The sequence below is a fragment of the Leucoraja erinacea genome, chromosome 8 (genome assembly GCF_028641065.1).
Source record: "Leucoraja erinacea ecotype New England chromosome 8, Leri_hhj_1, whole genome shotgun sequence".
Classification (NCBI taxonomy): domain Eukaryota; kingdom Metazoa; phylum Chordata; class Chondrichthyes; order Rajiformes; family Rajidae; genus Leucoraja; species Leucoraja erinaceus.
Genome location: NC_073384.1, coordinates 39849637 through 39875605, shown reverse-complemented (window position 1 = coordinate 39875605; position 25969 = coordinate 39849637). Strand labels below are relative to the sequence as shown.

The window sequence follows — 25969 nt, the reverse complement described above, 5'->3', positions numbered from 1 at the left end:
CGTGAACAAATTAGTACAGGAGAACTACATTGCTCTAATGGTACACTTGCAACATTTAAGCAAATTCTACAATTAAGTAAATCGCAAAAATAAATTAAATTAAAGCCAAGTCTGTCTATTATCACTGTACCTCAGCAACTGAGCATCAGTTCTTTTAGTTTAGTTTAGAGATACGACACGGAGACAGGCCAAGTAGCCCACCAAGTCCACGCCAACCGTTCACATTAGTTCTGTGATCCCAGTTTTGCTTCCTACACACTAGGGGCATTTTACAGAAGCCAATTAACCTACAAACCTGTACGTCTTTGGAATATGGGAGGAAACCAGAGCACCGGGAGGAAACCCATACAGTCACAGGGAGAATGTACAAACTAGACAGGTACAGGCGGCACCCGAGTCACGTTCGAAGCAGGGTCTCTGGCACTGTAAGGCAGCAACTCTACCGCTGTGCCACCTCTGTTTTACATGGACGTATGACACACCATTCATTCACAGCAGTCAGTACTAAGACTCGCAGCTATTACCCATTCCTTAATATGAGAGAAATGTCAGTCCTCACCCATTGAGTATTGGAAATAAATCACGCATTCGCGCACATTGATTCTTGAGTTCAATTTACTGGCTGAATGTTACAACTCTGTGATGGCAATTATATACTGAAGACACTCAATTCACACATTATTATCATAAAATCGCTATTAAATAATATCACATTTTCCTGTTTAAGCAGGAAGAATTAAGTATTAAAATTAACACAAAATTAAAATATTTATTAAAAACTAAAAGAAAGTGTTATTTTGTTCTAAACAGATCAGAACTAATTATTTGTGCAGTGCTATTTCCAGGAGAAAAGATAACCAACACAATAAAAAATCTGCAAGTCAAGCATTCAGTTGGTGTTCTATTATATCTTGGATTTGTTATGTTATTTCACAGTAGTATTTTCAGCTCCACTCGGGTACAAACCTGTACGTCTTTGGAGTGTGGGAGTCTAGTTTAGTTTAGTTTATTATTGCCACATGTACTGAGGTATTGTGAAGAGCTTTTTGTTGCAGTTATCCAGTCAAAGAAAAGGCTACTACAAGTGTGGCTTCTGTTGGAGTTACTCTTTTGTTATACAAGGAATTAATAAACGGAGAAAGTACCATGTCCTCATTGTTTCATTCCTTTTTCGCACAATGTGAGTGTAACTATTATTCCACACTGCCTACAATGGCTTTGCCTTTACAGAACATGCTTTTGGTTAGAATCTTACCATTGCAAAATACAGCAAAACGGAGAAAATCCAAATATCGCTCGCCTTCCACAGGATTCCACCCAATATCAGGGTAACCCTTGGCAACGAGCATGGCACAGCTCTGCAACCCACATCCAGCCAAATACTGAACCACCTAGGGAACAAAATAATATCAGAAATCAGCTCGCACCTCAAATCTGCATTGGCTATGCTTGTGCCAGTTTGTGGTTTTACTGAAATTCTGGAATAGCTGTTGGGTCGGTTGCAGGTCGAACAAGGAAGCGATGGATGGAGGCCTGCAGCAGCCTGGGGCTTGCCTGAATCGGGCCCCTGGACTTGGAAAATGGCGCCAAAACATGGTGCCTCTTGCGCACCGGCTCAGTAGACTATTTCTGTACAATTACCAATCAGGGATGTGCCTGGGTATGGCAATACCCTACTGCGCTGTTTGTAAGAAAAGTTTGAACTTTGCACATGTGACAATAAATCGGCCGTGAAACAATAGACAATATAGACAATAGACAATAGGTGCAGGAGTAGGCCATTCAGGCCTTCGAGCCAGCACCGCCATTTAATGTGATCATGGCTGATCATCCCCAATCAGTACCCCGTTCCTGCCTTCTCCCCATATCCCCTGACTCCGCTGTCTTTAAGAGACCCACCTAGCTCTCTCATGAAATTATCCAGAGAACCATTGAAGATAAGGTGCAACAAGACATTTGGGGCTTGAAGGAGATGGCCTCACAGTAGCTGAATACATGTAGGCTGCTCTTCCATTGCTCCGAGCTCTTCCATTCTCCCCACACACCTTTCTTCTACTCCCACTCCCACCCTGCACCCCACCTGGACTCACACGCATTTCTCCCCTCCCTCTCCCACACCCCTTCCACCTATAGCGTGGCATAAGGGATATATAGGAACTGCAGATGCTATACCAAGGAACTGCAGGTCTATACCAAAGTTTGACGCAAAGTGCTGGAGTAACTCAGCAGGACAGGCAACATCTCTGGAGAATGTGGATGGTCTGAAGAAGGGCTCCGATGCAAATCGTCACCCAGCCTTTTTCTCCAGAAATGCTGCCTGACCCACTGAGTTACTCGAGTACTTTGTGTCATAGAAACATAGAAATTAGGTGCAGGAGTAGGCCATTCGGCCCTTCGAGCCTGCACCGCCATTCAATATGATCATGGCTGATCATCCAACTCAGTATCCCGTACCTGCCTTCTCTCCATACCCTCTGATCCCCTGAGCCACAAGGGCCACATCTAACTCCCTCTTAAACATAGCCAATGAACTGGCCTCAACTACCCCCTGTGGCAGAGAGTTCCAGAGATTCACCATTCAAAAAAGCAAACTGCACTTTGTTTAAAGTGCTTTATAAATAAGTTATTATTATTATTATTATTATCATCTCGGTTTTAAAGAATTTCCCCCTTATCCTTAAGCTGTGACCCCTTGTCCTGGACTTCCCCAACATCGGGAACAATCTTCCTGCTTCTAGCCTGTCCAACCCCTTAAGCATTTTGTAAGTTTCTATAAGATCCCCCCTCAATCTCCTAAATTCTAGAGAGTATAAACCAAGTCTATCCAGTCTTTCTTCATAAGACAGTCCTGACATCCCAGGAATCAGTCTGGTGAACCTTCTCTGCACTCCCTCTATGGCAATAATGTCCTTCCTCAGATTTGGAGACCAAAACTGTACGCAATACTTGAGGTGTGGTCTCACCAAGACCCTGTACAACTGCAGTAGAAACTCCCTGCTCCTATACTCAAATCCTTTTGCTATGAAAGCTAACATCCCATTCGCTTTCTTCACTGCCTGCTGCACCTGCATGCCTACTTTCAATGACTGGTGTACCATGACACCCAGGTCTCGCTGCATCTCCCCTTTTCCTAATCGGCCACCATTTAGATAATAGTCTGCTTTCCTGTTTTTGCCACCAAAATGGATAACCTCACATTTATCCACATTATACTGCATCTGCCCAAACATTTGCCCACTCACCCAGCCTATCCAAGTCACCTTGCAGTCTCCTAGCATCCTCCTCACAGCTAACACTGCCCCCCAGCTTAGTGTCATCCGCAAACTTGGAGATATTGCCTTCAATTCCCTCAACCAGATCATTAATATATATTGTAAATAGCTGGGGTCCCAGCACTGAGCCTTGCGGTACCCCACTAGTCACTGCCCGCCATTGTGAAAAAGACCCATTTACTCCTACTCTTTGCTTCCTGTTTGCCAGCCAGTTCTCTATCCACATCAATACTGAACCCCCAATGCCGTGTGCTTTAAGTTTGTATACTAATCTCTTATGTGGGACCTTGTCGAAAGCCTTGTGGAAGTCCAGATACACAACATCCACTGGTTCTCCCCTATCCACGCTACTAGTTACATCCTCGAAAAATTCTATAAGATTCGTCAGACATGATTTACCTTTCGTAAATCCATGCTGACTTTGTCCAATGATTTCACCACTTTCCAAATGTGCTGCTATCCCATCTTTAATAACTGACTCTAGCAGTTTCCCCACTACCGATGTTAGACTAACTGGTCTCTAAAACCAGTGTCAATCTATAATGGACATGGAATTGGATTTGTGAGACCATCTCAGTCAACAGATACTAGATTTCTTCTAGAATATAAGGTTCACTTTTTTTTTAACATTCCAACACTATATTGTGTCCTTTTCAGGACCCAAAGCTGAAAGATGTGGTTTTGATTCGCATTTCGTGTCCAGAGGTGCACATTCGGTAGAATTTAAACAAACCCAGTTTAATCAGCAATTAACTTAATCGCCAGTAACTAGATTTGGATACATGGGGATGATGGAGTAATTCAGTGGATCAGTCCACCTAACCCCCTGAGTTACTCCAGCATTTTGTGTCTATCTTTGATGCAAACCAGCATCTGTAATTCCTTCTGACACAACTAGATCTGGATGACTGAAAATTACTTTTTCTAAATCGGGTTCTCGCAATGCCAGGGCAAGTTCATTGTTGTCCATCACAGATGCTGCAGCAACATCCAAAGGAGTGGAACCTCGCATGGAAGGAGATGCTGCGAAGAAAAATGATGGAACATAAGTAAAAGTTTTGTAAAAGATTTGTACATTGTACTACTTGACAAAATAATGTAGATGTAAATTACCCTCTGTTAAATGATGTAGAGAAAATATGTTTTTAATTTTAATCTAATCGTTGGCACTATTAGATCAAGTGATAGTGAACTGGCACAGTGGCAGAGTTGTCGTCTTACAGCACCTGAGACCCAGGTTTGATCCTGACTATGGGTGCTGTCGGTATGGAGTTTGTACATTCTCCCTGTGACTGCGTGCGTTTTCTCGGGGTGCTCCAATTTTCCTTCCACACTCCAAAGGCGTGCAGGTTTTGTAGATTAATTGGCTCCCAAATGTGTAGGATGGAACTAGTGTAGGGGTGATCGCTGGTTTATCTGACTATGATTCCATTACAGGTACCTCTCCCAAGTATTACAGAACCTAAGGGGTGGCACAGTGGCGCAGCAGTGGAGTTGTTGCCTTACAGCACCAGTTTGTGCGCTCTGCCTATGACAGTGTGGATATTCTCATGGTGCTCCGGTTTCCTACCAAACTCCAAATACGTGCAGGCTCATAGGTTAAATGGCTTCTGAAAATAGGAAATTGTCCCTAGTGTGTAGGATAGTGCTGGTGTACAGGGTGATCGCTGATCGGAGCGGACTCAGTGGGCTGAAAGGCTTTTTCCACACTGTATCTCTGAAAATAGCACCAAAACATTTTGCCTCTTGCATTCGGGCTCAGTAGACTGAGTTTACTAAAGTCTAAAGAGAACCAGTCATTTAATTTCAGTGTGGATTTAGCTATCTTGACATGAAGTTGAGTGCCAAATACTCTGATTCAACATCACTGTATACTGGCAGTGTATGAGCTGCCCATGCATTTGACCCTGCAGGAAATTGGATTTTGGATTATTTTCGCTCTCACTTCACCAAACGGTACGAATGAATGAACATTTCTCCTTTTATGAAGCAGTATAACTTCTCGGAGACAAATTCAACTTAAAAGATTTGTCTGAAAATATTCATGTCTACCCTACACAAGATATAATGCCACTCAAGGTTTTTTTGTGACTGAACCCCTTAGGACTAGATTGACGTACAGCAGCCAATGCCGTCACATGTACATCCCACATCCCAAAGACGTGCGGGCTTGTAAGCTAATTTGCCCCTAATATGTAGGGAGTGGTTGTGAAAGTGGGATAACAGTATAAATGGGTGATCAATGGTCGGCATGGACTCGGTGGGCCGAATGGCCTGTTTCAGTACTGTCTCGTTCAATCAATCACAATCTCTATCAACAATGTACAGAAACTATACCATAGCCTAACCCTATATAATTCAATGCAATATTCCATAAAGCCCCTCATTTTTCAACAGTTTACTTTACTCCTTATCATGTATCTATACACTGTAAATTGATTAATTGTAAACATGTATTGTCTTTCTGCTGACTGGTTAGCTCGCAACAAAATCTTTTTAATGTACCTCGGTATATGTGATAATATACTAAACTGAAAATGAAAAACATATATAGGAATCTCTTTACATATCACTATAATTTTCATAATTCGTACAATATCTAACTGCTTAGATATTTTTGATATTGGTCAAATTACGAGCTGAATCCAAATAGCCGATTAACTTACAGTACGGTAGGATCTGTAATGTGATAAGTGTTCGATACCTTACCTAATCCAACACTGCTGTTTTCCAACAGATAGCTTAAGTGATCAAACATTGCTTTTTGATTTTGCCGACTGATTCGGCAGAAGTAGCAGAGGAAACGACAACAGTTGGCCACCATCTTCGGGAAGATTATTTCCTAAAGGGAACAGATTCCGAGGTCACGAGAGTTTCAGTTTATTTGTGAATATTATGTTCGCAAATGGCTTTTAATGCAAAACTGTTGATGTTCAGAAAAAATACCATACATGATTACTGCACATGGTCATTGAAAACATTGCCCGTGTAGCGAGCCACGCGTTGTGAATCAAAAGTAATACAGAGAACAGCACACATGCGACTGGGGAGGGTTCTTCCAGAGGCACACCCCTCAACCACTTGACGACCTCTTCCCGCCAAACAGTCATGTGACCTTGCCAGTCCTAGTGCCGAGGGTTTGCTCAGTAAGTGGCCTAACCACCAGGTGGCACCACACCCCTTTCAATAAAGATGTACCAACAAGTACATCTATCATTTTTATTTTATCTATCTTCTATCTTTTTAATATTAGAAACAGTTGTCTCCAAACTAGAGAAACAAATTTGAACATACTGTGGGTGATTGCTGGTCGGCATGGACTCAATGGGCCTGTTTCCACACACTGTATGTCTAAACTACATTTAACTGTGTTTTACCTTACTCGGGCATACGTATTTAATTTTTAACATTTCAAATGTTAATAGTGAGAATATTGACTCATCAGAAACATTTCCTGGGTTTACCACTGGAGCCAAAATAGCATCAAAAGAAATAGGGCCCCAAAGCATAAATCACTCAAGATACAATTTGCTTTTGTTTTAATATGTTAGTGACCACTTCCAATGGACACCCTGCCTTTCATAAAATTGAACTGCTAAATTCCGTGCGCTAGTCACTTTAACAGCTGACTACATTCTGTTCTCATCTATGCACATGCTGATGTCCACAATGTGTGCTATCCTACCGGTAGAAATTGAAGCAATAATATTCAGCCTGGGACCATTGCTCATAATTCTCACGAACATTACCATCTGGTTCGGGAATTGCTCTGCCAAGGACAAGAAGGCTCTGCAGAGAGTAGTGCGTTCGGCTGAACGCACTATGGGAACTTCACTCACCCCCCTGCAGGAACTATACAACAGGAGGTGCAACTCCAGAGCAAACAAAATCATGAGAGACCTCTTCCACCCCTGCAACGGACTGTTCCAGCCGCTACGGTCAGGCAAACGCCTCCGTTGCCATGCAGTGAGAACGGAGAGGTTGAGAAGGAGTTTCTTCCCAGAGGCAATTCGGACTGTAAACGCCTTTCTCACCAGGGACTAACTCTACAGAACGTTTTTCCTTCTATTATTTATTATGTAAAATAATATGTGTGTTATGGTTGTGTTTATAATTTGTTTGGTTGTTTTGTTGTTCCGCGAGCATTGCCACTTTCATTTCACTGCACATCTCGTATGTGTATGTGACAAATAAACTTGACTTGACTTGACTTGAAAAGAAAGGACAAAGATGTGATAGTGCTGGAGAGGGTGAAGAGGAATTGACAATTTATTCCTTAAAGCACAGGAGGCTGAGGGGTGAACATACAGAAATGTATAAAGTCATGAGGGAATGGGGAAAATGCACAGAGTCTTTTACCCAGAGTAGGGGGATCAAAAGCAAGAGGCCAGGAGTTACTTGCCAGGTGAGGGGGGCAAATTTTCAATGCCTTGTGAGTCAATGCTTTGTGAATGTCAATGCCTTGTCAATGTCAGTAGAAATTGGTGTAACTAGCAGCCATTGAAAGGCAATCCACTGTAACTGAAATCTGTTATAAAGAGGTCTGCAATAGCAAAGGTTTACTGTATTGTTTTGTGGTCTCCCTACACTGTATTAGTGTTATATACAACCCCTATCAAAGGGTGAAATGTAACTCCTGACTTCTGTAGTCTACAACAGTCTGGTTCGATAGAACAAAATCTCATTAGAACAGTAAATTTTCTCTCAGATTATCTACACAGAAAATAATCGATGAATCGTACTTAAACTAATCAATTCACTTTCAGTTTTTGTAGGAAAACAAACACAAAAGAAAAAAGCGCACAGTGAAATAGAAGCATGAACGATACAACTAAATCGAACTGTATCCACCTTAGATTCTCCCGCTCCAAGCACATTCACCATGACTTCCATCACTGTCTCATGCATCCCTAGGGCTCTCATTAGATTGGGATGCTGGTAAAACACTTTATTATTCATTATGTCCCTTCATTGAAAACACAAGAAAAGAAAATACTTATTAAACACAAATGGATAATGATACATAGCTCTGAAAAGTCCTCTACCACTAAATACAATTTTGAGAAGCGTAGAGCGGGTAGACAGTCAAAGCCTTTGTCCCAGGGTGGAAATGTCCTACACTAGAGGGCATAGCTATGTGAGAGGAAGAAGGTTGAATGGAGATGTGCAGGGCAAGTGTTATTTTTACACCGAGAGTAGTGGCGGCCTGGAACACATTGCCAGCAGTGGTGGTGGAGGCAGATACGATAGTGGTGTTTGCTTTTAGATAAGCATATGGAAGTACAGGGAATGGGCAGAAATGGATGATGTCCAGTCAGATGAGATTGTTAACATGGCATCATGTTCAGCACAAGCATTGTAGGCTGAAGGGCCCATTCCTGTGCTGTTCTATGTTCTATTATTTGTTGATTTTTTAATTAATATTGACAAGTCCAGCAGAAATAATCTTGTTCAATTTAATAACCAAGGACACTGAAAATAAGTGAAATGATTTCTATTAAAAAAATGAATTGCTGTAAAAAATAAATTGTAAAAGAAAAAATGCTGTAAACTCTACAATCATTGATAGAATAAATGTTTGCGGTATAAGTGGTATCATGATTTTTAATGTTTATTGCATTGTAATTATGCTGTGATTAGGGGGGAGGTGGAGGGGGATAGGGTACATAATGGCTTAACACCCCCATTATTTGAAAGAGGTGGGCAAGATCATGAGAGGAATAGACAGGGTAAATGCACAGAGTCTTTTACCCCAGAGTAGAGGAATCAAGAATAGGTTTGAGATGCGGGGGGAAAGATTTAATAGGAATCTGAGGGGCAACTTTTTTTACACCAAGTGTGGTGAGAATATGGAATGAGCTGCCAGAGGAAGTGGTTGTGGCAGGTACTATCACAACTTTAAAAAATATCTGGACAGGTACGTGGATAGGATAGGTTTAGAGGGATATGGGGCAAACAAGGGAAGGTCGACCAGTGTAGATGGGGCATGTTGGTTGGCGTGGGCAAGTTGGGCCGACTGTTTCTGTGTTGTATGGCTCTATGTTAGCTGTGCTAACTGCATTATATGACAAAGTCAATGATTCTACTCCTGCTTCAAAATTCACACCATTTAAAGGCCAATGAATTTGAATTGCAGAGAATGATATAATGATACGATTGCATGGGTCATTTAACGCTACCGGCATGGAAATAATTTCCAGGCATAACAAAATACCATCACTAACATTTCAACTACAATTAATTTCTGTATCATTGCACATATATCAACATTATGTATCAACGAATTAAACAAAGACTACATTTTGCTCACTCACCCAAGCCCACGGATCATCAGCTTTTCCTCTTCTTTGCCCATTCTAACACTGAGAAGAGATCTGATCTGGCCCAGTGAAGCCAGTAGATTTATTGTATCTTCCACCGACACTCTGTTGATCGTGTAGGTCTTGGGTAAAGCACGGACAAGCTCGCCAATGCCATCGTACTGCCGGTGCAGCAAGACAAACATGGCACGCACAAGCTCCGGATCCTCGATCACTGACTCCTGCGCCCACCGAACCATGGTCTCCGATATCAACTGCTGAAGGGTGGCTGAAAATAAATCAAAACCAGTCAATCAGTTCAATGGACTTTATCAGATATCCTTGCAGTATTTTGGGATGCATCGAAGATGAAGCTTTTTTGTTGTGTATGTTTGGTGTTAAAGTTTAGAGATACTGCGTGGAAACTGGCCTTTCGACTGTCCAAACCGACCAACGATCACCCATTCACGCTAGCTCTATGTTATCCCATTTACTCATCTACTCTTAACAAACTAGGGGCAATTTTACAGACACCGTGGGGCGGCATGGTGGCACAGAGGTAGACACACACACACACACACACACACACACACACACACACACACACACACACACACACACACACACACACACACACACACACACACACACACACACACACGCACACACACACACACACACACACACACACACACACACACACACACACACACACACACACACACACACCCACAGACCAAAGGGGGGCCAGGGAAAGTGGGGGAGCGCTGCCTGAAATTCACACGGTGCAACGCCAAGGTGATACCCGCGATGACCAGGCAGGTTAAAGACAGCTAGCATAGTGTATGGTAAGTCCTTTAAAAGAGCGGGCGGGGGGGGAGGGGAGAAGGGGGGAGAAGGGAGAAAGGGGGGAGAAGGGAGAAAGGGGGGAGAAGGGAGAAAGGGGAGAAGGGGGGGAGAAGGAGTGGAGACTTTTAAGAAGCCAGGCAACGTTTTAATAAGCCAGAGATACACAGCTGTGAAGTTTAGCGGGCATTTAACATTACCGGTTGGTTTCCCTTGGTTCTGAAAACTCGTGCTTACATTTTTCTTTCCCCCCCAATGAGCCAATTAAAATGCCCTGTCAGCAAAGGAGATTTCCTACGGCTGCCTCGACTACCTACAACGACATGGCGACCCCACTACCACTGCACTACCACTTCAAAAGTATCGATTTTCTCCATGGCGAGCAATTTTAGGTCGGGGAAAAATTTTCAACATGTTGAAACATTTTGCGCGACCATACTGAGGCCGCGAATAGGTACCACCATGCGGGAACTCCTCTCAACCATGAAGGAGACTCACCAGAGTCCACCTACGAACACGTGGCGACCGTGTGGTGAGCGCAGCCTCCTGAACTCGCAAATAAGGTCGCCTAAGTGGGACAGTGCCAGAGACTCGTGGTGGTGCCTGTACTGGTAGTGACTGTACGGAGTTTGTACATTCTCCCCGTGACCTGCGTGGGTTTTCCTCCCACACTCCAAAGACGTAAAGATTTGTAGGTTAATTGGCTTGGTAAAATTGTAGATTGTTCCTTGCGTGTAAGATAATGTTAGTGTGTGGGAGTACTCTTTTAAGAAGTGAACACCCCCCCCCCCTCTATGTCCTCTGGTTCTCGATTCCCTACTCTGGGTAAAAGATTCTGTGCATTTACCCGATCTAATCCCCTCATGAGCCAATGGGCCGACAACAAAGTCATTGCAAAACCAGCAACATGCTGTCATGATAAACATGCTGCTTCAACCTTTGCTGGGTTCATTTCTGCAAGTGTAGAGATCAAGTTAGGGTTAATTTAGGGAGTGGTATAATACAGTGGGTCAATAAAAAGATAACAAATCAAAATCAAACATTCATATCAATGGACTGCGATTAAGTCCGAATGTGGGTGGCACAGTGGCGTAGTGGCAGAGTTGCTGTCTTACAATGCCAAAGACCCGGGTTCGACCCGGACTACGGGTGCTGTCTGTCTGGAGTTTGCATGTGCTCCCTGTGATCGCGTGGGTTTTCTCCGGCTGCTCTGGATTCCTGCCATGTCCCAAAGATGTGCCAGTTTGTAGGTTAATTGGCTTCTCTAAATTGTCCCCAGTGTGTAGGATAGATCTAGTGTAAGGGCTGCGTGGACTCAGTGGGCTGAAGGACCTGCTTCCATGCTGTTTTCTCCGGGTGCTTTGGTTTCCTCCCACATTCCAATGACGGGTAGGTTTATAGGTTGGTGTTTAAGAAGGAACTGCAGATGCTGGAAAATCGAAGGCAGACAAAAATGCTGGAGAAACTCAGCGGGTGCAGCAGCATCTATGGAGCGAAGGAAATAGGCAACGTTTCGGCACGAAACGTTGCCTATTTCCTTTGCTCCATAGATGCTGCTGCACCCGCTGAGTTTCTCCAGCATTTTTGTGTACCTCATGTTTATAGGTTAATTGGCTTCTGTAAATTGTCCCTAATGAGTTGGTTAGAAGTAGAGTACGGGTGATCACTGGTCGGGCACGGCCTGTTTCAACGCTGTATCTCAAAACTAAACTAAAATATGTGTAAGAAAAAGTGCACAGATGCTGCCTGACCAGCTGAGTTCCTCTAGCACTTTGTGTTTTGCTCAAAGTTCCAGCATCTGCTGTTCCTTGTGCCGCCTCCAGGGTGACAACTGGCATCCCCAGAATGACAATTGTGTGAAAGATTAGAAACACTAACTGGGTTTCTTTGCCTCCTGTTCCAGTGGGCTCTCCATTTGTCTTATCTTCAAGTAGGCCACTTTCTCCACCAGGTTCATCAGGCGCCCGCGGATTGTGGAGTCACTGTCGGCGCTGTTAGCTTCTTCTTCTTCCAATTCAATTCCTGAAAAAGGGTCAGCAAAACCATTTCATTGAACCCCAACCAAATTAACAACAGTCAGAAAACAAAGCAACATTGTGTAGGGCTGTTTTAAATTGACTCGTTTTAATTTCACGACCTAATTTCATGGGGAAAAAAACTGCCTGGATTGATTTCACTTCTAAGTAATCAATAAAGTTACTGACTCTTTTCATCAAAATGTCAATAAAATTTGCTCACAAGAAAATGATTGTTTCTGTTTACATTGTGTTAGCAAGTGTTGGAAAGGCACTGCATTGTTAAATTGATATTGTTTTCTTCATGCCAGAGCTTTGGAATAGATTTTCTCAATTCACAAATGCACCTGATGCAAGAAGAACTGAGATTTATCAGCAAATATGTTGTTTAATGAGAAATAAATATAATTAAAGTCGAGGACTTATTGTGTGGGCTGCTAAACGGTAAATTTTCTTGAGTCATCGGTGTGCCTGGCATGTTAATGCATCCACGTCCCACATCATCTGCAGCCTACTCAGGCAGAAGTGAAGCCTTCATAATGACTGCTCTTTGGGAGTGCGGTGGCACAACGGTAGTTACTGCCTTGCAGCGCCAGGGACCTGATCCTGATCCTGACTGAGGGTGCTGTCTGTCTGGAGTTTGCTCTCTCTGTGACCACGTGTGTTTTCTCCAGATACTCTGATTTCTTCCCATACTCCAAATACGTGCAGGTTTGTAGGTTAACTGGATTTAGTACATTTTTTAATTGTCCCTAGTTTGTAGGATAGTGTTAGTGTACAGGGTGATTGCTGGTCGGCACAGACACTGTGGGCCGAAGGGCCTGTTTCCGCGCTGTATCATTGAAGTCTATAAAGGTTCCCACCAGGCAGGTATTAACAACCAACACAGATGATTTATTTACCTGTCTCACCCTCCCTCATCTGACATCAACTTATCGCAACCTTCAACCCATCCTGTCCTCACACCAACCGCTCCCCAGCACTTGACCTTCTCCCTCTACGAGCACTACATCCTCACCATCCGATGCCTCCAATCCATGATTGCAAACCATCCCAGGAAGATAGTGTAGTAAGAGACACAAAGTGCTGGAGTAACTCAGTGGGTCAGGCAGCATCTCTGTAGAACATGGATGGGTAATGCTTCGAGTCGGGACCCTTCTTCAAGAGATGCAGCGTGACTTGCTAGATTACTCCAGCACTTTTTGTCTATCTTTGATATAAATCAGCATCTGCAGTTCATGCTATGAGACAATGCTATGGGTCACTTTGTTCAGTGAGAATCTCACGAGGTTCAACGTTGATTTTTAGCACCTATGCTTCAATGTTCAACCACGCTTGTTTCTGTTCAAGTACTGACGCTATTTGTCTTTCTAATTCACTAATGAATCCCCCATTGTATAATTCTACGTTCCCCATAGCATCACATTTTACTACTAATGTATACATATTTTTATATAAAGCACTTTTTGGAACAAGATGGCTCCCAAGCCAGACGACTCTGCCTGCTGGTCCCAGAACATGGAATCACACAATTAAAATCTCTCCACTGCAGCAGCAGCATTTCTTACTCTAATTATGCTCTTTTTAATTTCCTCTCAGATCTGCCACTTTAATCAGACTATTTGTTTGCCTATTAGAGCAGGCACACATCCAGATTTAGGGACAGTTTCTTTCCAGCTGTTATCAGGCAATTGAACCATCCCATCAACAGGCCTGACCTACAATCTACCTCACTGGAGACCTTTGGACTATCTTTAATCAGACTTTACTTGACTTTATCTTGCACTAAACGTTATACCCTTTATCATGTAGCTGTACACTGTGAATGGCTCTATTGTAATCCTGCATAGACTTGCTGTTGACTTGTTAACACGCAACAAGCTTTTCACTGCACCTTGGTACACATGACAATAAATTAAACAACACTAAAGTAAACTCGTCCATACCAACCAAGGATCCCATCTACGCTCATCTCATCTAGAGTCATATCCCGTGAATGATGTTTTGCCTTGCTGGCAATGTTCCGAGTTATAAGAAGGATACTTCAGAGCGGGTACTGACCACAATGAGCCATGAGATCTTCATGGAAATCCAACAGGTCTTCACGCACTTCCACCGGGCAAGGACACTCACGCCTGTCGTTTTTAAAGCTCAGCAACATGTTAATCTGAAAATAAAATAGATTTATTAATCTTAAAAACAAAGCTCTCATGTTAAAAGAATCATAAATGAACCCCTCAATGCCTTTACTACCTGTGAAGATTCAGTATGTCAACAAATACTCTGTTGAAACTCTACAGGTGTACAGTAGAGAATATATTGTCTGGTTGCATCAGAGCCTGGTTCGGCAACTCGAACGCCCAGAAATGAAGAAGATTGCAAAAAGTGATGGGCACTGTACATAGAGTGACACAGTGTGGAAACAGGCCTTTCAGCCCAACTTCCCCACAGCGACTAACGTGTCCCATCTACACTAGTCCCACTTGCCAGTGTTTGGCCCATATTCCTCTTAACCTGTCCTATTCATGTACCTGTCTAATTGTTTGCTAAACATTGCAATAGTTCCTGCCTCAACTACCTCTCTGGCAGCTCGTTCCATATACCCACCATCCTTTGTGCGAAAAAGCTACCCCATCAGATTTCTATTAAATCTTTCCTCCTTCACCTTAAATCTATATCCTCTGGTTCTCCATTCCCCTACTCTGGGCAAGAGACTCTGTGTGTCTACCTGAACTATTCCTCTCATGATTATATAGACCTCTATAGTTCACCCCTCATCCTCCTGCGCTCCAAGGAATAGAGTCCCAGCCTGCTAAACCTCTCTCTATAGCTCAGACCCTTGAGTCCTGGTAACATCCTCATAAATCTTCTCTGCACCATGTCCAACTTGAGAACATTTTTCCAAAAACATGGTGCCCAGAACTAAACACAATACTCTCTAAATGCAGCCTCGCCAACGTCTTATATAACTGCAACATGACCGTCTGAAGAAGGGTCTCAACCCGAAAAGTCACCCACTCCTTTTCCTGCTGAGTTACTCCAGCTTTTTGTGACTATTTTCGGTTTAAACAAGCATCTGCAGTTCCTTCCTCTATACTTGATATTCTAACCAATGTGCCAAATGTTTTTTTGACCACCCAATCTACGTATAATACCACCTTCAAGGAACTATGTACCTGCATTCCGAGATCCCTCTGCTCTACAACACCTCTACAATTCATCGTGTAGGTCCTGCCCATGTTACATTTTCCAAAATGTAACACCTCACATTTCTCTGTATTAAATTCCATGCACAAATAAAGTCACACCCATATATTCCATGAATGATATTCAGTTATAAACTCTCAGAGAGAAGTTGCTTTGTGCTAAATTATTGAAACTAGCAAAGAAGGGTGAAAGAAAAAAGGCACAAATATATTGACTCTTCAATGACCTTGGGTTGTTCTGCAGTGCTTTTATTAGTGATGCAGGCTTTTTGATGTCCTGTCTCTGTTTTAACAGAGGAAATATGACTGCTACTTTGTGCACAGTAAGACCTCACAATGACCATAAATCAGTTTTAGTAATGTGATGGAAAGAACTGCAGGTGCTGCTTTACACAAAAGATTGACATAAAATGCTGGAGTAACTCAGCGGGTCAGGCAGCATCTCTGGAGAAAAGGAATAGGTGACGTTTTGGGTCGAGACCCTTCTTCAAACTGAGACAGATTGACCCGCTGAGTTACTCCAGCATTTTGTGTCTATCATCAGTTTTAGTAATGTTGGTTGAAGGATAAATATTAAACTGAGCACAGAAGCAAATGATACTATTTAGAGGTCTTATAAATTCTTCCCTTTCCTTACAGTCATAGAAACATACAGCAGCAATACAGACCCTTCGGCCCATCTCATCCATGTTGAAAAAGGTGACTTCCTACGCAAGTCCCATTTGACCACATTTTGACCATATCCTGCTTATCCAGTAACCTGTACAAATGTCCTTTAAACATTGTAATTGTACTCATCTTCACCACTTCCTCTGGCAGCTCATTTCATATACCCACCGCTCTGCATGTGGAAATACTGCTTAACGTCTTTAAATCTTTCCCCTCTCACTTACACCTATGCCCTCTAATTTTAAACTCCCTTATTCTGGTAACAGATGTTCTAGAGAAACATTCTAAGTGCATCCAACCTCTCTCTACAGCTGAAATCCTCTAATCCAGGGAGCATTCTGATAAACCTCCTCCACACCTTATCCAAAGCTTCCACATCTTTCCTGTAATGGGGCGACCAGAACTGCATGTAATACTCCAACTGCGGCTCAAATCCTATAGGTCTCAATTTTATTCAAACACATGGATATTACTAAATCTTTCAACAATTAAACACCTACAATGGATTTGATACTATTAATGAAATTATTTAAGTATGACCAATGTCTCTACTTCCTTGGAATGTTTGGGAAGTTCGAAGTTCCAACAACCCTCACCCACTTCTACAGATGTGCTGTAGAAAGCATTTTATCGGGAATGCAGAGTTTGTGACTTAACCCAGACCATCAGGCAAACCAACTCCCCTTTCAATGACTCCATCTACACTTTACGCTGCCTTGACAAGGCCACTAGCATAATTAAGGATCCAATCACTCCCTCATCTCCCCTCTGAGTCTAGAGGTACAGAAGTTTGAAAACATATACTTTCAGATTCAGGTACAGTTTCTTTTCAGTTGTTATCAGTCAATTGAACAGTCCTATCACCAACTAGAGAGCGATCCTGACCTACATTTACCTCATACACACACCCACACATATATACACACACATATATACTGAACGTTTTTTGTCATTTATTACTGTATATTGTTTACAGTGTATGTTTACATATTCTATTGTGCCGTTGCAAGTAAGAGTTTCATTGTTCTGTCTGGGACATATAACAGTAAAACACTCTTGACTCTCTTGACTCAATTAAATATCCGGTCCATCCAGTGCAATTTTCCCTACCTGCTCCTGTGGAGGTGATCGGAATTCTTTGGTTTTCTTGGCGGTCAATGCAGCGGACATGTTTAATGCCTGCATTACCTCGTTATATCGGAACCTCTGGTTCTCCTGCAGCTTCAGCACAAAGTCATCGGAAAAGCCAACGATGGCTTCGATCCGATGGCGGAGTTGGCAGTCGCACAAATACTGCAGAAGGTGGCACATCTGTGGGAAAGTCAGTCAAAATTTCAACACACACCATAAGACACACACCATTGGGCAGCACAGTGGCGCAGCGATAGAGTTGCTGCCTCAGGTTTGATGCTGACGATGGGTGCTGTCTTTAAGTTGGCACGTTCTCTCTGTAACCGCGTGGGTTTTTTCCCGGCACTCCAGTTACCTGCCACATTCCAAAGACGTGCGGGGTTCTAAGTTAATTGGCTTCTGTCCCTAGACTAATGGATAGATCTAGTGTACAGGGTGAGTGTTGGGAGGCGCGGATTCGGTGGGCTGAAGGGCTTGTTTCCACGCTGTATCTATAAACTCAACTAAGACAGACCTAGACAGGGTAAACAGATAACATTTTTATTTTACAGCAGCGAAGGCAATATCTTGGAGGCACTGATTTAGAGTAATTGATTCTGAATCTCACTACCTGATTGATGTTGAAGCAAGAAGTGCTTATGCTCACATGCCATAGAAGCAGAATTAGGCTATCCAGCCCATCGAGTCTACTCCACCATTCAATCATCGTTCCCTCTCATCCCCATTCTCCTACCTTCTCCCCATACATCCCATTAGTATGACAGAATACTTCTTACTTTCAGAGACTCTGTAAACACAGAGCTTGTGCAATAGGTTGAAGCAGGAATTGTTCCCAAGGAGAATTCTATTTTGTATGAACTGTTGAAAGAAACCTTATTCTCCAAATATTCTTAACTATCTCAACTAATTGCAAATCTTATAAGAAATTTAGTTTAGAGCAAAGTTTCTGAATTACAGAGTTATTGATTCTGTTCTGCCAGCTCTCATCAAAATATTCTAAAAATTGTTGGCATCTCTTGATCTCCACCTCCCATATCTTTCTTTATTCCAGGTTTCATGGAAACAGGCTCTTCCGCCCACCGAGTCCATGCCGTTCACTGTAGTTCTGTGTTATCCCATTTTTTCATCCACTTCCTGCATGCTTGGGGCAATTTACAGAAGCCAATTAACGAGGATGTTGCCAGGACTAGAGGGTGTGAGTTATAGGTTGAGTAGGCTAGGTCTCTATTCCTTGGAACGCAGGAAGATGAGGGGTGATCTTATAGAGGTGTATAAAATCACGAGAGGAACAGATCAACTAGATGCACAGAGTCTCTTGCCCAGAGTAGGGGAATTGAGGACCAGGGGACATTGGTTCAAAGTGAAGCGGAAAAGATTTAATAGGAACATGAGGGGTAACTTGTTCACACAAAGGGTGGTGGGTGTAAGGGCTTGTTTCCACGCTGATTGACTATGACTGTGAGATGAAAAGAAGGACATCAACAGAGGAATAAATGACTTTTTTTTCTCTTTTGAAAATATCACCTTTATACATTATAAAAATAATTATTTGAGAAAAAGCTTTCAAATTGTGAGTTGTGAATTCAACTGTCCACTTACATTTGATGATGCGTGGGATCATTACCAGTTAAGTGGTTAGCAGAGATTATTTTGTACTCTCCCACACAATAATCAGATTAGATGCAAAGTGCTGGAGTAACTCAACGGTAAGGCAGCGTCTCTGGTGGAAAAAGGTTCTGTGACATTTTGAATTGGTACCCTTCCTCAGACTCTATCCTTTTTACCCAGAGATGCTGCCTGACCCGCTGAGTTACTCCAGCACTTTGTGTCTATCTATGGTATATACCAGCATCTGCAGTCTCTTGGATCTTCACAGCAACCAGGTTCCCCGTTTTTAATCAGCCTGTCAATTTTCTGATCAGAGCTTTCACTTTTGTTTACTCCCAATCTTTCAGGCGGCACAGTGGCACAGCGGTAGAGTTGCTGCCTCACAAATTCAGATATGGCATCCATACATTTTCCCTAGTGTGTAGGTTAGAATAATGTATGGGGGGATCCCAGGTTGGCATGGACTCAGTGGACCGAATGGCCTGTTTCCATACTGTATCTCTAAACTAATAACTAGACTAGACTAGAGGAATCAAGGACGATCCCCTGCCGTACATGAACATTGAGTTAAAAAAATGTAATGATCAATAATTCAAGGAGTTAAGCTTTGTAGTTGTCTCACAAAAACAAACCTGAATAATTTTACTTAAGAGGGCACTATTAAAGCCCACACACAAAGTGTCAATTAGCATTCTGCTTCAACATATCATATATATTTCAGTATTTGATAGTAAGGGGGAAGTACGCCTGGCTGACAGATATTCAATACCAATGTCTCATTGATATAAGACTTTGATACACCCACGGATGAGAAATGTGTAGGAGTAGAGCCAAATCTCAGCAGACTGGCACCTAATTAGTGAAGTAATAGCGTCCTCATTTAAAAAGACATTAGGTGATGGCTACTGAGAACAACAGGGACCTGGCGGGGGGTGGGGGGGGGGGGGGGGACACAGCCGAGAACGAAGGAGGAACCAGCGGAGGAGTAGGGGGGTTGCTGCTGCCACGTGCGGCAGTAGACAGGCAGTAGATGGGACTGTTCGGTGAACTCCTGCAATATTGTCAGCACCAAAACGTGGCGACACTTGTGTACTGCCCAGATGAGTTCTGCTACATGATTTTGCTGGGTTGTATGCAGAACAATGCATTGACTGTACCTGGGCACATGTGACAATAAAGCATAATCGAATCATTGAATTATTAAATGATTAACCATGCAACATGTCTCTGAAGATTCTTTCAGACTTAAAATATTGTTTTGCTATAATTTGCAATTATTTGCAAACATACAGATACAATAACCCTATTTAATGCACAATTAATTATTTCAAGAATCATGAAAATGTATCAAAACTCCTTTGATCTAATTTCTTGAAATCTATCAGGTCGAGCAATGACTGTGGAAGAAGAAACGGAGTTTATGTTTCATCAGAACTTAGGGACAGCAGCAGTAGAATTGCTACCGAACAGCGCAAGAGACCCGGGTTCGATCCTGACTACGGGTGTTGTCTGAATGTAGTTTGTACGTTCCCCCCGTGACCTGCGTGGGTTTTCCCCGGGTGCTCCAGTTTCCTCCCGCACTCCAAAGACATACAGGTTTGTAGGTTAATTGGCTTTGGTAAAGTTGTAAATTGTCCCCAGTGTGTTGGATAGTGCTGGTGTATGGGTGATCGCTACACAGCATGGACTTGGTGGGCCGAAAGGCCTGTTTCCAAGCTGTATTTCTGAAGTCTAAAGTCCAACTCATGAGAGTTCAGGTCTTCAACTTGAATCATGAACTCGGGTTAACTCAGGTACAAAACCAGGTACATAGACATCTGACTTTGGGAAAATGATGGAATCTATTATTAAGGAAGTAATAGCGGAACATTTAGAAAATCGTAAGACAACCAGTCAGGAGTCAACATGGTGTTAAACAAGAGGTCATGCTTCTTAAAGCACTTTGATGATGTCTGAACAAGGGAAAGATACAGAGTGCAGAATATAGTTCTCAGTGTTGTAGTACATCGGTTTCATCGACAAAGTCCAATGTCCACAATGGGGACAAGCAAACTCATCTCAAGTTTATTTCCCCCCCCCTCCCTCCCGCCTCCACTTTGAGTCTGAAGAAGGGTCCCGACCCAAAAGATCACCTATCCCTGTTCTCGATGTTCCCATGTTGCCTGACCTGCTGTGTTACTCCACCACTTTGTGTCTTTCCTTGGTAAACCAGCATCTGCAGTTCCTTGTTTCAGACAAGAGATATCTTTCAATTGGAATCTCTAATGGCAACTGTCAATATCCTGGAGATAGACACAAAATGCTGGAGTAACTCAGCGGGACAGGCAGCATTCCTGAAGAGAAGGAATGGGTGACGTTTCGGGTCGAGACCCTTCTTCAGACTGAAGTCAGGGGAGTGGACGGGACAGAGATAAATTGTTGTCGGAGACAGTAAGACTAGTGGGAGAACTGGGTAGGGGGAGGGGTTGGAGAGAGAAAGCAAGAACTATTTGAAGTTAGAGAAGTCAATGTTCATACCACTGGGGTGTCAGCTACCCAAGCAAAATATGAGGTGCTGTTCCTCCAATTTGCGCTGGGCCTCACTTTGACAATGGAGGAGGCCCAGGACAGAAAGGTCAAATTGGGAATGGGAGGGGGAGTTAAAGTGCTGAGCAACCGGGTGATCAGGTAGGTTAATGCATACTGAGCGGAGATGTTTAGCGAAACCAGAGTTCAGCAATATCCTGGAGATGATGCCTGACCCGCTGAGTTACTCTAGCACTTTGTGTCTATCAAGAATGCTGGTCAGCATTGGCAAGTTGTGATGAAGGGCCTGTTGGAGAGTTAATGACTACATGAGGGTTAAAGAGTTACCTGGAGTTTGACTGGCTCAGGAAGCTTCATCTGTAGCAGGCCTTCCTGGGGAACCTGTTCACCTCTGAACTCCTCGTCTCCACCTTCTGCTTTCTGTTCGTCTTTGATTACATCCTTCTCACTCTTCTCTTCGCTGGTGTCGGTCTCCTCGGAGAACACGCTGGCCTCGATCAGCTGCAGGATGTGCTTCAGGTCCTCGCTGCAGAAGATGCCCATGATGAGGAGGGTGTAGAAGAGCTTGATGAGGGGGACGAAGAGGAACTCAGTGCTTCCGCCCACCGGGTCCCGCACATGGAGGCTGCCTTCCTGCACAGCTTCAGTCAGCATCTCGATGGTCTTGGCCTTCAGGATGTCCAGCGGAAATTCCGGGCTGTACTGGAAACACTCCCCGGTCACAGTGAGGAAGCTGGTGGAGGAGAACTGCATCCTCGGCCTGAGGGAGGTGCTAAGTCCCACGCCAGGGACAGCGTGATTCCGGTTGTCGTCCGGAAACAAGGTGATGCTCTTGGTTTCGTCCGTCATGGGAACAATGAACTCATTGTTCATCATCAGCCGAGCAGTGGCATACGTGTTCAGGTAAGTGTCGATGAGTAGGTCATAGTAACCTGCCCGCAGTAAGCCAGGTACATATTTGTTCTCTATTGCATACAGCAATTGAGACTCGTCCACGTGGCTGCAAAGAGCATGGGCCACTCGGTTATTGCCCAAAGCACAAACTGCGGAATACAAACGCAAGGTATGGTAGTGAAATTTCAGCAGCTCCTCATGCTCTGTCAGCTCCAAGATATCCAAAGACCTACATATCGTAAAGAATCAAAGGAAAGGTTAGTGTTTACTGTAACTGTGATTCCCTCTACAAGCTTTCTGTCTATACTTGAACGTGGGATTCATAGTACTTCAGATAGAGGTCCATGCTGTACAACTATAGTAAACTAAACTAAACTAAACTAAACTAAACTAAAGGTGGTCTGTTTTAGTGCTGCATGATTCTATGAATCGTATTCTGGTTGAAACATGTAAAAATTACAAAGGAAAGGCTGGTCAGCGGAACTCGTCACGCTGTACAAGGACTGTCATTTGTATTCCGTGTTCCAATCTCTTCACATATGCCACCTTGATCACCTTTTTTTTGTAACCAACCACCGACCTTAACTGTTTCTTAATGTTAAAATCGTCTAAAGAATAAAAAACAAAATATATATATATATATACACACACACATATTATGTGTACGTGCACACGTGTGTGTGTGTGTATAGTGTAAAAGGCGTGAACGCAATAAGCTTGGATTAAACTGGTCTATGCTTTGATACACACACACACACACACGGGTATATGTCCATATATACTAGGCTAAGTGGGACCCGTTGGGTCCCAGCATCACACGGGAGGGCTGGTCCACCAACACAATATTCCGCCTCTCCACCAATTCCAATATTGGTGGCCAATGGGGGTGCTTTCTGGAGCGCTAGTATGGGTGTTGTGCGTTGAAGGGACTGGTTTCCAGAGGGCTAGTATGGACATTGTGAGCCGAATGGATTCTTGGGCTGGTGGCTCAGTCACTCAAGCCTGTTGTGCTGGCCGCTCACTAACTCACGGCAGGTGGGCTCGCAGTTGACTCACGGCTATTCCTTGAAATTCCATTTCAAGCAGGATGGAAGGGCAACAAATTCAAGTGCAATTTCATACCATTTCAAGCAGGATGCAAGGCCTCTAAAGACAGCGAGTCGTGACTTCTCCCTCCCTCATCTTGCAGAGACTGAGCCACGGCCACCTTCTGGGGTTTTTTAGTCCCTTCACCCAACCACCAGAAGGAGCGTGGCCTTCAAGGCGTGATTGACAGGAGAGAGAATCTCAAAATTTTTAAACACTAATAACTCTTTTATTTTTCATCGATGGGTAAAATCCTTGGCACCTGATGAGCAGAAGGGGACTGAATAAGAAGGCCAAAAATCACAGCCGTACGTGATTGCGTTTTCTCTAAAATCAATATAAAACACAAGCAGGAAGTGGTCAAGATTAGACGTTTAATTATATAGAAGGCAAGGCAGCTCTAATTAGGCAAGGCAGCTCTAATTAGGCAAGGCAGCACGCTTTAGCACTTTCAAAACCAAAGGCAACACAGCTTGCTTTAGATCTTTCAAAACCAAAGGCAACACAGATTGCTTTAGCACTTTCAACCCAAAACACACATTTGCATTTTCAAACTACATTTTCAAATCACATTAAGGGCACTGACAGGTCAGTAAAACCACTCACAGTTTAGTAGACATGTGTTCAGTGTTATTCACAGCTCAGACTGACAAATGCAACCTCTCGCTCCCCCCCCCCCCCCCCCCTTGCAGAGAACTGAGGCACCTCCACACTTCCGGGTTTTATAGTCCCTCCGGAAGGGCCGTGGCCTTCAGGAGAGAGAATCTCAACATTTTTAAACACTAATAACACTTTTATTTTTCATCGATGGGAAAATTCTTCTTGTCCTGCGCAGCGGAAGGGGACTCTGCGCAAGATGGCCATAAATCACAGCTGTAAGTGGCAATGTTTTTTCTAAATTCAATATGTAGAACAACAGGAAGTGGTCAAGATCAGAATTTTAGTAATATAGATATATTTCAACATAGACTAGTAGCCTTATTGCGTTCACGCCTTTTATATTTCTCACACAGGCACTTCAGATAGTTTCCCTGCTGCTTGTGTCAAAATATAAACAGATCATGAAATGGTTTTGGTGTTTAAAACGCATAGAAACATAGAAAATAGGTGCGGGAGTAGGCCATTCAGCCCTTCGAGCCTGCACCGCCATTCGATATGATCATGGCTGATCATCCAACTCAGTATCCCATCCCTGCCTCCTCTCCATACCCCCCGATCCCCTTAGCCACAAGGGCCACATCTAACTCCCTCTTAAATATAGCCAATGAACTGGCCTCAACTACCTTCTGTTGCAGAGAATTCTCTGTGTAAAAAATGATTTTCTCATCTCGGTCCTAAAAGACTTTCCTCTTATCCTTAAACTGTGACCTCTAGTTCTGGACTTCCCCAACATCGGGAATAATCTTCCTGCATCTAGCCTGTCGAACCCCTTAAGAATTTTGTAAGTTTCTATAAGATCCCCCCTCAATCTTCTACATTCTAGTGTGTACAAGCCAAGTCTATCCAGTCTTTCTTCATATGAAAGTCTTGCCATCCCAGGAATCGGTCTGGTGAACCTTCTCTGTACTCCCTCTATGGCAAGAATGTCTTTCCTCAGATTAGGAGACCAAAACTGTACGCAATACTCCAGGCATCAAAATGTTTATGTTGGACGTGTAGCATTGTGATTGACCACAATTTGAGTGCGTGCTTTATTAAGTGTTCACAGATCACCGAGTGCTCCTGTGTGCTCACCTGTTCTCTTCGGGAATATGTAAAGACATGAATCGTAAAGGTTCTGTACATTGCACCTGCCATCCATGGCGGTCACTGACGCGACTGACATCCACCTTTAAGAACTCGTTCGGCACTCTGCTCCACAGCACGGGAGTCAGATACTGGACGTGAAGTCGAGGAGGACACTGCGGAATAGGGTTCCTTCGCTCACTTTTAAATAACCCTGCTGACAGGGGCATCACATTCTGAAATAAACAAAAATACAGCCTGTTACTTTAGCTTAGAGATACAGCGTGGAAACAGATGCTTCAACTCGCAGAGTCTGCTCAGACCAACAATCACCCACACACTAGTTCTATGAAATAATAAATGAATGATACTTTACTGTCATGTGTACCTGGGCACAGTGAAATTCTGTGTTTGCGTACAGTACACAAGTTCGCAAAGAGTCGCCACGTATAGGACGCTGACAATAGGACCTCCCCCCCCTCCCCTGCCAGGTCGCTCTTTGTTCTTTGGACATACCTACACCATATGGACAATTTAGCAAAGCTGAGTTACTCCAGCTTGTTAAGTCAATGCACAAATCTGTGTGTTTTTGGAACGTGGGAGGACACCAGAGCTTCAGGGGAAACCACTTTTCCTGATTTTTCTGTTTTTTGCTTGCATAGCCAGCTTGGAAAAGCACATTCAGCTAGTTG

The 25969-nt window shown here is 43.3% G+C and overlaps 1 protein-coding gene across 1 annotated transcript in view; it reads right to left on the bottom strand.

The window, feature by feature from the left end:
- Positions 1-25969, bottom strand: part of ryr2a (ryanodine receptor 2a (cardiac)) — a 426354-nt gene that overhangs the window by 148526 nt on the left and 251859 nt on the right. The window contains exons 35-44 of the mRNA XM_055640013.1: positions 25287-25513; positions 21900-22695; positions 17418-17618; positions 14494-14599; positions 12296-12439; positions 9587-9860; positions 8124-8238; positions 5982-6114; positions 4192-4295; positions 1256-1391 (exon numbers count right to left, since the gene is read on the bottom strand). Of these exons, the coding sequence (XP_055495988.1) occupies positions 1256-1391; positions 4192-4295; positions 5982-6114; positions 8124-8238; positions 9587-9860; positions 12296-12439; positions 14494-14599; positions 17418-17618; positions 21900-22695; positions 25287-25513 (2236 nt within the window). The remainder of the gene's footprint in view (positions 1-1255; positions 1392-4191; positions 4296-5981; positions 6115-8123; positions 8239-9586; positions 9861-12295; positions 12440-14493; positions 14600-17417; positions 17619-21899; positions 22696-25286; positions 25514-25969) is intronic.